Genomic DNA, 11193 nt, shown 5'->3' with positions numbered 1-11193 from the left:
TTAAGAGGCAACTTGAAAAAAGCTGCATACTTTTGTCTAAACTGGATTATAATTCTTTGGAGGATACTCGACACAAAACTCTGAGTGCATTCACATGCAGGACCAGCCCTTTAAAAAAAAAAAAAAAAGAAAAGCTTGAACAAGGCGAGCACAAAAGTAGAGCACTAGAAAACAACTCCAACAAGCACAACTATCCTGCTACGCAGAGTAAACCGGGATCACTGACGACAAACGGTGACAAGTAATGATACATGAAACTGAGCTTTGTTAAGAAGTGGAGATGCTGGTTAATACTGCAGCTGTCACGAGGCCGCCCTCCTCACTAGAACGCTGCCTGAATACTAATACACATGAAGCCACTGAGAGCCGTTACTCTCCTACAGATGTTTACTCATGTTGGAAAGTTGAGAAAAGAAGAACATCTCTGATCAAAACAGTACAATTCATGGTGGTGTTTTCAATTTACAATCAACCTGTTCTTGTTTTTATCATTTTTTGATTAGCCTTTATTCTGGAGAAGTCATTGTGTTTAGTTCCTGTTGTGTTTATTGGTTCTATTTATGTACTTTCAAGCTTCCCTTTTGTTTCTAGTTGCTTCTCTTCTGTCGCAGAAGTTAGCATCAAACCGTTCCACCCTCCCCTTCATCCTCCTCTTCACCTCCCTTGAACTCTGTCATAAACCTGCTTCTCAAAAACATGTTTTTATCCCTTTTCCAGCTGCAGTCGTCCGGAACATATCAATAGATTTTTCTTTTTTTTGGTAACCAAAGATGAGAGTGGCTAGAAATAGAGAAAAAATGTATTTGAGGTTAAATAAAATTAAGTAAAATACAACCTCTGTGACCCGAGTGTGTCACAAACTAATTGGGAAAAGCGTGTTCAATGGTTTAATCAAAGGAAAGTCTTAGAAATCAAAACAAGAAGATACTTACCCAACTACGAGTCTGATTGAGAAATTGTCTGATTTTTAATCTATCTGTATTTCTGTTTCTTATCTTATCTCATCTTAAACACTGGCATCTTTACAAATCACAATAGCAACATGGTGGACATTCATGTACTTTAGATTTAGCGCCACATTAAAAGAGTTGACCGAGTGAGTGTTCTGTCATACAAGCATCAAAAAAAGGCACAAAGAAAAAGACATTATGATTTTGTATAATTGAAAAAAATCTTTCAAAGTTGAAGTCGTTTTACACTTTTACATCGACATTTAATTACTTATAAAATATGTATTTAATACCATTTTGCATGTCGATTTACAGCACAGCCATTCATTGCAGCCTCAGATGAAAACAGAAGCAGGAATGTATTTACTGTAGACATGATGATTGTTGGTATTTCTCCCTGCAGACTAAAGAGTGAGACAGAACTCCCTTCACCGTACGGAGGCTTTGGAACGATCTCTCTGTACAGGACGAGGCCTTCTCTGCTTCTCTGAGTCGGTGCCCTGGGTCAGAACCGGCAGGATCAGCCGGGATTGTGCCCCATTGGTCCTAAAACAAGACGGCAAAGGGGGTCGTCGTGAGGAGCAGGACAAGTCAAGCATCAACTCATCTCAACGTACGTCTTCTCTGAAAGTGCTTCTGGACCAGGTTTAGGAAGTTTCTTGTCTTCTAATAGTTTCCTAGTGAGCACAGATAAGACTTGTAAGACTAACTTACAGAGACTTAAGTGCTCATGGATGGTCGTCACCTGGTGTTGTTGCCCACGTATGCTTTAGTCATGACGTAGTTTTCTGGAGTGATTCTTCGATTCAGAACGATGTCTCTCAGGAGGGTCTTCACGCGGGCGATCTGAAGAACACACAGGGATCACAAAATTAAATGATATTAAAAACATATATTTTTTAATCTACTTACCTCCTGAGACTGTAAACAGTTGGTGTTGTACAGCTGGCGGATGATGACCTCACACTCCGGGAGGGTGGGGGGGTGCGGAGGTTGCGATGGACTCCTGTGAATGCGCAGTGGCTGCAGTGAGGTGATGAGTCCGTTCTTCAATTGTGAGCCTTGATCCTGGGATGAGCCGGTGTCTCCCGTCCTGGTTCTGTAGCACATGACCCGGCAGCCAAAGTGAAAAATGTTGTTGTCGCATCATATCTTCTACATGCTCCTTTATTTTTGTACAGTATTTATTTAACGTTAAGTAAGAAAATATAATGTTCATTTTGACACTATATTTATTTCACCATTTTCTATCAAACTATATTGTAAATTACTTCTCAAGGCATACAAGTGCAATAGAGGGATGGAGAGAAACAGGTACAGTTTTAGTTTTAGATAATTATTCAAGACATAAAATGGACATATTTTGAAACTGTGATGCAATATTAAAGTTATTATTTCCAAGGAAGGACTACCATTTACACACCTACATATTAATAAAGCCATTTATTAAGATTCTGTCAAATAAAAACAATGTGACTATTAAACACAAATGATATTACATTTTACACAACATTATATTTATATTTAAACAATTTCTTTACTTTCATGCAGACATTATATTATAAAATACATTTAGACACAAACATTCAAGTTTAAACACAAGGAGATTGATTTATATTTATTTTCCTTTTTATTCAATTTCTTTTAATATATATTTTAAGAAAACTAACTAAAAATAAAAAAATGTTTTTAATTTTTATTTTCATCAAATACTCAAGACATGTCAAACCAATTTCCCTTCTGGAATTAAAGTAATAGCGGTTTTATTTTTTATTTTTTAAGTACAATATGTAGTTACATTTAGTTCCAAACTTCAGATGAAACTAGTCATTTCTTTGGAACATACTAAGTTAGCAGTAGCCATGTTGTTGTTGTGTGTATCTGTGAGTGGAGAAATCTATGGAAGCTCTGAAGGGCAAAAAAATGAAGTAAGTGGGAGTAAAATTTGAAGCAAAAAACTTAAATGAATTGATAAAACTGACATATCAACTAGTCCTACTATATGAATAAGATTTGAGCAATTGTTAATAATTCAAGAATAAATGTCTTATATTGACCTCAGTTGCTGGCCCTGCAGTCGTGCATCCGTTATGGACTCAGCGCGGCGTCTTGCTGAGTTTTCCATTCCCTGAGATTGATTTCTCGCCATCGTCTGACCTCGTCTCGTTTCTTTAAAAAAAAGAAGAAAAAAGTGATGGAATCAAGAAACAACATGAGTTAGTTTATCCAACTTACCTCTGCAACTTGACCCGGCAGGATCCATGATCAGCCGATACTGCAGCTCTAGAAAGAAGAGAATAAAAAGAATGAATGGAACCTGGAGTCACATTTGTCACCGACCGGCTTATGTTTGCCTCGCGGCGGGAAGCCAAGATATGTTTGTACAGAGCAGTTCAGGGAAGCAGCGGCGGCACGACATCGTGTCTGAACCCCTGCCGCCAACACACTCGTCTCACACTCGCACGGCTCCTGTTGCTAGGCGACCAGCACACCGATGTTGATGCTCCTCTCGGCCGCGGCGGGTCAGACGGTTCTCAGACGATGTACAGGTTGTGATCTTATCGTTCTATATATGAGATAACACACCTTCCAGAAAGCAATTCAAGAGCAGGGAGACAAAACTTTAACCAAGATAAAGATGTGATTGAACTGGAGGTTTAAAAGGTATTCTCTGCTTCTTCTTCTTGTACATTTTTAAAAACGATATGACACTTTTTCGTGTCGATAAAAACTTAATAGTCGGTCATGAAAAGCCCTTTAAAAAATTCTAAATGTTTTTGGTGCTGTTAACAGACTTCATCCTTAAATTTCCCTTTCCAAATTGTATCAGAATCAGAATCAGAATCCTTTATTTGTCCCGCGAGGGGAAATTTGGTTTAAACAGCAATATACAAAAAATAAAAACACCCAGAAATAAAAATAAAATGAAAAAAAATCTAAATAGAATAGAATAAAAATCTGCCCCATATTATATATACACTAATATATTTACAAAAAACTTTTTTTGTTTGTGGATTTAAAACAGTTTTTTTTTACTAAGTCATTGATCACAATTGGACTCAGATTCAGTTTCAAATAAAAAAAAAAACACACAATCCGAAATTATTATTATTTGTCTAGTATAAAAAATAAAATCAGATTACTTTTAAGATTAACATTACAAAAATACGACCTGTGCTTCCATGTCTTTGGCCACAAGTTTAAGACCGCCGTGCCAATATATCCTGGAACCAGGGGCCCGAAACATTGATCCCTGTTCCTCTCAAGTCAATTAAAGTGTCTATTAATTGAGCAGTTTACATCGGGAACTAATAAAAAATGGTCTATCATAAGTGGCAAAAAAGACAATAATTACAAACTCTACATTCTAGAAAATTTGAAACGCTCTCATCTTTAGAGATTGCGTATTGATATACATTAGTGATCTAGTTTTCATTTATCTTTATTGATTTAAAAGTCTTGCAGGCCACATGAAATGAATCGGAGGAATGGTTTAAGACTTGCGGCAGTCGATCAAAATGTATATTTACCCAAATGTCTGTAACAAAAAGTTAGATTACAATTTGTGATATTGTCTTTTCATATCTGGACGCTCAATCTATCTGACTCACATGTTTCAAATGTTGAAATCTTCTTCTCCGTGATGCAGTAAGTCTCTCATCATGACCATGTTTTTTTTAAGTTACTACTTTATAAAGTTCTCCCCCTGTCTGAAATCTGGGCAAACGAGAGGTTACGAGAGCACAGTCCATTATGATTTAAAAAAAAAAGGCTTTATTTTTCCACAACGAGTCCCTTGTAAGTACAGACTTCCGGGATTAATGATGCGTGATGACAAACCTTGATGTGTGACCAATCGCAGCAGAGTGGGTGTGGTTATGGTAAACAAGATTTAAGCTTTAGAATAAAAAAAGTGTTTTGAGTGGGCGGGGCTTAAGCACATTTTCTAATGTAAATATTTAAATGGAAAGAGAGTTTACGCAGTTTCAGTAGTTTTTAATCCAGTTTTTTCTTTCTTTCCAAGTCTTAACCCCTCACCACTGTGCCTAAGAGCGAGTCAACTGGGATGAAGAGAATCTCTCCTCTAAGTTTGAGGCCATGGTTCTCGGCATGAAACCTAAGGGACGTTAACTCATGTAAACCTTTTGTTTCAAGACTATCTTCATCATATTATTGTAAATAGTCGAGTTTTCAGGTGGTAAAAAGTCAAAAAAATGTTATATTTGTAACTAGTGACCGTCAAACCTCCAGCACGCACCTTTATTCTCGCGTCTCAAACAATCCACCTCCTGGTGAAGCTTCTCCAGAGTCTCCTTGTGCTGCTCCTGCAGGAACTGGATGTTCCTCCGCAGTGACGTCACACGAGGGTCGTCTTCCCCCGCCGCCGCTCCACGGTCCGGACCCCCGTCCCCCTGCTGGACCCCGGGCAGCGGTTGGAGTCGGTTCGCGGGCACCCGCTGTGGGAACGAGGTCTTCCCGAGCCGTCCGACCCGAGTCCAGTGCGGCAGGTGTCGGACCGGCGGAAGGTTCCGACTTGACATTGGACTCGAGCGCGTCTTAGAACTTGTTATTTGTCGAGTCACCCGCGCGGGTTTGTTCGCTTATTTCTTCTGTAAACGAGTTTAAAAAACATTTTATGCTGATATATTTAAAGTTCACAAACTATCAAAAAAAAACAACTAAACACGCACTAGTCTTACATACACAACGTTACCGTGACAACCAGGTCGTCTTTTTTCTTCTTCGCTCCGTCATATTTACGCACAGCGCCCCTACAGCCCAGGAGGGGGAAATGCGACGTTTCAGAAACATTCTTCTTATTCTTCTTATGATAACTTTAATTTAAAGTTGTCTTTCTGTATTTTAAAAACAACAAAACATTTAAATATAATGACAAAATGACAACAAAAAAACAGCAGAAATGAAAAGAGGATGAAATAGCAGAAAAGGTGGAGATAATAAACCAGGTTCAACATGCAGTTTTGTACAGATTAAACTGTTGTAACTACGTTAAAATGACATTAAAAGTTAACACAAAAGTGTATTTCAGAGAAGAGGAGGGACATCTAGTTTAACAATATGCATGAAGTGTAATGTCAACTGTGACTTTCCTCAATACTGTTAATAAGCCAAACAATTCAATGCTACACGTTATAAAAAAACAACAAAAAATATATATAAATTTATATATATATGGTGGAAGATATTAGAAAATATTGGTGGCAGATAATAGTTGATGTGTTACCAAAGATGTGTGGGAAAATAAAATGATTGGATTTTTGTTAAATTTACAATTAACATGCAAATGTTAGCGGCGTGTTCAATTTTCGTGTTGCAACCTAACTTCTGGCCGAAAAACATTAAAACCCTGCAGCTAACGCAACAATGAAATGCCGCAAGATTCCGGCCATGACTGAGGACGAGAGGATACAATCGACTCAAGCTGATGTTTGGATATATTTAAATATACATATTAATTTAAAGACTAAATAACTCTTCACAAATTCATAACTATCATATGTGCTGATGTTTAAATAAATAAGTAAAAAAAAATTGACACATAACGTGGGAATATATCACAGAAAACACTATTTGCAAAAGAAAAACACATTAACACTACATTAAACACATCAAATGCCTTTATTTATTATTTTTCCTCTTACTGGAAGTCTCTGTATAACTGTTGACATTATTTTAAACACTGGCATCTTTAAAGCTCACGATATTAAGATGAACAATCACCTGCTTTGATTTCAACCATCCAGCGGGCCACATAAAATGACTTGGCGAACCATATTTGGCCCCCGGGCCTCCACTCGGTAAAAGGTACCGTATATCAAAACAGTCTTTTCCAGTCGTTTTATTGATCTTGAGAAACACATGGACATCAAGTGTTCTGAAGTACTGTTGACAAATGTTGCTTCTTTCAAACGAATACAAAATAAAAGACGTTTTTTTTTTTGTCTTTTATTGGAATATGACTGAACGCTGCTCCCGCTCCACGCCCGCGGAGTCGTATGTACAAGGAGAGCCACACCTTAATACACAATATATACACAATCCATGTTCTTGGCTAACATTGTACTGAGATAATAGCGACAGATTTTTTTTTTTTGGGAGTGCAAATACACTTTTATTTATAATCGCCACGAGACGCTTTGAGAGCTGGTGATGCGTTCAAGTGCTCAAGGACACTTCAGCATGTCCCTCCGATTCTAACGACACGCTTTTCGATCGGACCGATCGCTTTCTTTGGACTCTCTCTTGACAGCAAAAAACCCTGTCGGTCATTTCTTGGAATGTACCACGGAAATGAAAAGAATCATCCAAGACCATGAGAAAGTTATCAAACAAAGGCCACAAAGTAAATAGACATCAAAACCAAAAAAAACTTCCTCCATTCAAGGTAAATTGCAATGCTACTTTACTGGCTTCTGAATATACGCGTAAACTTTATCGCCCGCTCGTTTTATAGTGAGATACAACGATGATAAAAAAAAGGGCGAAAACAACACACTAAAAAGTATGGACAGAGGTGTCTAACCACTGTCTCAACACAGCGGGTGTCGATCTTGTGTAGAAGTGACAACAAAAATCAGTCAAAACTTAACTAAACACCTCAAGAGGATTCAAACACACCACATGACATCTAATCCCCGGAACTCAACGAAAGGGGTTTCAAACATCAACACAAACATGTCAGATAAATTACACTTATTCAAACTCAACACTTCTAAAATGTCAAAAAGGACACAATCGTCACTTGCATTTTTTTTTTGTTTTTTTTGGATTAAACACTTTTTTTTTGCTGATTCATCAAATCTTAAAGCACTCTCACACCCAAATTATTATTTCTTTTGACAGTAACAACAATAAAAATGGAAACTACTACCCCTCGCGCTACAAATAAATCTAAACCAGCAAATGTTTCAAGGTGCAGAGAAAAAAAAACCCAAAAAACATTCTGGGCATGTGTAGCTTTCCCCACTCGATCATTCAATACAGTACTTCAACAGTGCAACGTCGTCTCCTGATCTTTACATTCAGTGTGATTATGCTTCCCCACAACGTGATTGGATTGAGTCGAGAGAAGCTTTCGCGTCGCTCTAAAAAAGCTCCTGAACATATAGCTTATTTATACGTCTTCAGATCGGGAAGTGTTCAAAAAGCTTTAGTGCGGCTACGGTGAGCCAGAATAAGAAGTGGGTTGGCATCAAATGGGGGGGCAGGAGGGGGGGGGGGGTTGAGCAAGTTTAGAATCTATAAAGTGTCACACAAATCGCTATCGTAACTAAAAAATTAAAAGTTTTTTTTTTTTTTCCTTCCAACAGCAATAATCTGCTGTACTGGGAGTTTGCCAGTAACAAGCCAGCAGCTGGATCCACATCAGGGAAAAGCAGAAAATGTGGAAAAACGAGACGTACATGTAGGTACATGTGATGGCGACGAGTCAGCGCTCTTCGCAAAAAAAAAAAAAGCCTCCCCGCCACGGTCGCGGCGACCCCGGAGTGTGGATCGAAAAGAGTTGGCGGCCAGTTTTTAAAGTCGTACTCTTGTCAAAAAAAAAAACAACGACTCCTCCTCCGGGGTTTTTTTGTTTTTGTTTTAAAACTCTCCATAAACTGAAAAGTGAACTTCTCCAAAAACGTGCTCACGAGGGAGGGGGGGTGGGGGGGGGCACTTGAGATTTCTGTCAGTGTTTTTTTTTCTCGTCCATGTTGGCAACGATGAGCCACCGGGGGTCGCAGAGTCCCAGCTGCAGGGCGGTGAGGCGGCGCTCGATGCATTCCTTATCTGTCAGGAGGAATGAGCAAGAAGAAGGGAGGGGTGGTTAGCACCGACAAGACCGCGCACGTTTGACCGTAAAAAAAACAACCCCGGAGGGAAGTTCTCTCCACGTACATTTGCAGATTTTGACGATGTCCTCCTGCTTGGTGAGCAGGAGCGAGAGACCCTCCAGCAGCAGCAGAGCCTGGTAGTAGCGGTGAATTGATGCTTCCCCCTGGTGGAACATCTCGTCCAGTGCGGCGGCTCGAACCTTGAGGTGAGAAGATGGAACATCCAGAGTGACGTCGCTCAAAGATACAACAGTTGCATTCACGCGAAATAAATCCCATTAGAGCAGCAAACACATTTCTTCAGGGGCCACAATAAATACCGAGACTGTTGTGAGGGATGTCAGGCCAAATAGAGGAGCAAAAACCAAAATACAATTGAAACAAAAAACCCCAAAACAAGTAAGTCTGTGAAGTTTCTCATTCATCCATGTCATGGTTATCCAAGAGGTTGAAAAGCCAATGGACTGTGTAGCTTCTTCAGTTCTAAATGCAAGTAAAATAAAATAAAATACACCTTATTATTCTTCCTATTGAATTTCTCTGTGAGATTTCTCTATGGAGATCAATAAAGTGTATTGAATTCAATTGAATTATGCCAATAGAATATTCATCAACTTTCATTTAAAATAAACTAAAACAAAACAATAACTTAATACAATAATAAATACAAAATAAAAGTGTTAAATGTAAAAAAAAAACTAGTCTAAATGTTCTGCTCTGACTCTACGGGGCCCTAATGATGTCAGTCTAAGGCTATGTGGCTCTCGGGCTGCTGTTAATTATTTTAAATAGTTTGGCCTTTAAGGTATAACACTTCAATCGACATGATAAGAATTGAAACTGGCATCACATTAAAAGTCCAGGGGTGTGAATCCCACCAAGTCATTTGATGATTCCCGCCAGTTGTTTGGCTTAAAGTAGAGTAAGATTAATGCTCATGTTAATATGAAGACGTCAGTGTTTAAGATAAGAAAAGCAACAAACGATGGATGCCAACAATAAAACGGAGACGTCAAATAAAATTCCTAAAATAATAAAATAAAAATAAAATCAATCCACGGGCTATTAGATTGTACAATTCTGAGTTCGGGGGCAGGAGTGGAGCAAAAGTATCTTGACATTCTATTCTATGTTAATCTTTGTATCCTTTGTGTTTGTTATTTGTCTTTGATCTACGTTCTTTATCTTTAGACTTAGATTGTATCATGTTGTTCTTTCTTTTTATTTCTCTTTATTCTTGTTCTTATTTTTTATGAATAATCGTCTGTATTGCAGTGTCTGATTGGAAAAACAATTTCCCGAAGGAGACCTCCTGAGGTAAGGTAAGGTAAGGTAAAACTTTATTATTACTAAATTGTTTTTTCCAAAAGCCACAGAAAATACAGCAATTTTTCATTAAAAAAAAAATCTAAATAATAATAATAATAATAAGAACAAGAACATAAAGAGAAAGAACAAGATGTCACAATCTAAGTCTAAAGATAAAGAACATAGATCAAAGAAAAATAACAAAGACAAAGGATACAAAGACTAACATAGAACAGAACATCCAGATACTTTCAATCACTAAAGTTCCACCTAACCTAACCTAAAAGAGCAAAAAGTGATATTGAAGAAATTTGATGGAAATATATGCTTAAGAAAGACAAACAGAAAGATAATTTGGATCAATTATTGGGGGATTGAAGTCGGCGAAATGGACTTCAGTCATATTTACTTCACACCTAACAACGACTCAGGCTCGTGACTTATGATTTGTGACTCGAAGGTGTGAATTGAATTGTGCCTCGAGTTCACCCTCGGACTTGTGACTCGTGCACAATGTTTAGTTTTGAAGACAAGATCTCGGGAAATTGTTTTTTTCCAATAGCCACAGAAAATACAGCAATTTTTCATAAAAAATTATCAAAATAAAATAAGAACAAGAACAAAGAGAAACAAAGAGAAAGAACAAGATGATGCAATCTAAGTCTAAAGATAAAGATAAAGAACATAGATCAATGAAAAATAACAAAGACAAAGGATACTCCACTCCTGCCCCCGAACTCAGAATTGTACAATTTAATAGCCCGAGGAATGAATGAGTCCTTGAGTCTATTTGTTTTGCACCTGGGTAGGAGCATTCGTGCACTCATTCTGCTTCTCTGCTCACTGATGACAGTGTTCAGAGGATGACTGTCATGTAGTTTGTGTTTAGTAGAAACCTTTGGAGTAATACAATTAAACGGCTTGTGAAACTGCGACAAAGATATTATAACAGCGAACTAACAGCTCGGTGCTTCAAAAAAGAACACGGAGAGACAGGGTATTTAGTTCTGTGTTGTTGTTCTTTCTCACTTGCGAGTAAAACTTTGAACCGAATCTGATTTCAGTTCTTTGTTTAAGTAAATGCATTAAGTCAGACT

At 37.9% G+C, this 11193-nt stretch overlaps 2 protein-coding genes across 7 annotated transcripts in view; both read right to left on the bottom strand.

Moving 5' to 3' along the window:
- Window positions 1–1146: 1146 nt before the first annotated feature.
- ccdc74a (coiled-coil domain containing 74A) lies at window positions 1147–5664 on the bottom strand. Its single transcript, XM_087792484.1, has 7 exons — window positions 5209–5664; window positions 3186–3233; window positions 3008–3119; window positions 1863–2049; window positions 1696–1796; window positions 1568–1627; window positions 1147–1496 (listed from the first exon to the last, which is right to left on the bottom strand). The coding sequence occupies exons 1-7, from the start codon at window positions 5489–5491 to the stop codon at window positions 1379–1381; spliced, it is 909 nt and encodes a 302-aa protein (XP_087648610.1). The 5' UTR covers window positions 5492–5664; the 3' UTR covers window positions 1147–1378.
- Window positions 5665–7861: 2197 nt separating this feature from the next.
- The window catches only part of ulk1b (unc-51 like autophagy activating kinase 1), a 28634-nt gene continuing 25302 nt past the window's right edge, over window positions 7862–11193 (bottom strand). For all 6 annotated transcript variants that reach the window (XM_087791076.1, XM_087791081.1, XM_087791079.1 and 3 more), the window contains 2 exons: window positions 8853–8988; window positions 7862–8744 (listed from right to left, as the gene is read on the bottom strand). In XM_087791076.1, coding sequence (XP_087647202.1) covers window positions 8644–8744; window positions 8853–8988 — 237 coding nt within the window. In that variant the 3' untranslated portion in view covers window positions 7862–8643. The remainder of the gene's footprint in view (window positions 8745–8852; window positions 8989–11193) is intronic.

Source organism: Callionymus lyra, chromosome 5, assembly GCF_982586985.1.
Source record: "Callionymus lyra chromosome 5, fCalLyr1.hap1.1, whole genome shotgun sequence".
NCBI lineage: Eukaryota > Metazoa > Chordata > Actinopteri > Syngnathiformes > Callionymidae > Callionymus > Callionymus lyra.
This window is presented reverse-complemented; position numbering and strand designations above follow the sequence as displayed.

Bases quoted from the DNA above. Each gene is read 5' to 3' on its own strand.
- ccdc74a (XM_087792484.1), bottom strand. From the start codon at position 5,491: ATGTCAAGTCGGAACCTTCCGCCGGTCCGACACCTGCCGCACTGGACT. The intron at 1,797-1,862 runs GTAAGTAGATTA...TGTGTTCTTCAG, and splicing joins ACTGTTTACAGTCTCAGGAG to ATCGCCCGCGTGAAGACCCT. The intron at 1,628-1,695 runs GTGACGACCATC...TGTGCTCACTAG, and splicing joins TACGTGGGCAACAACACCAG to GAAACTATTAGAAGACAAGA.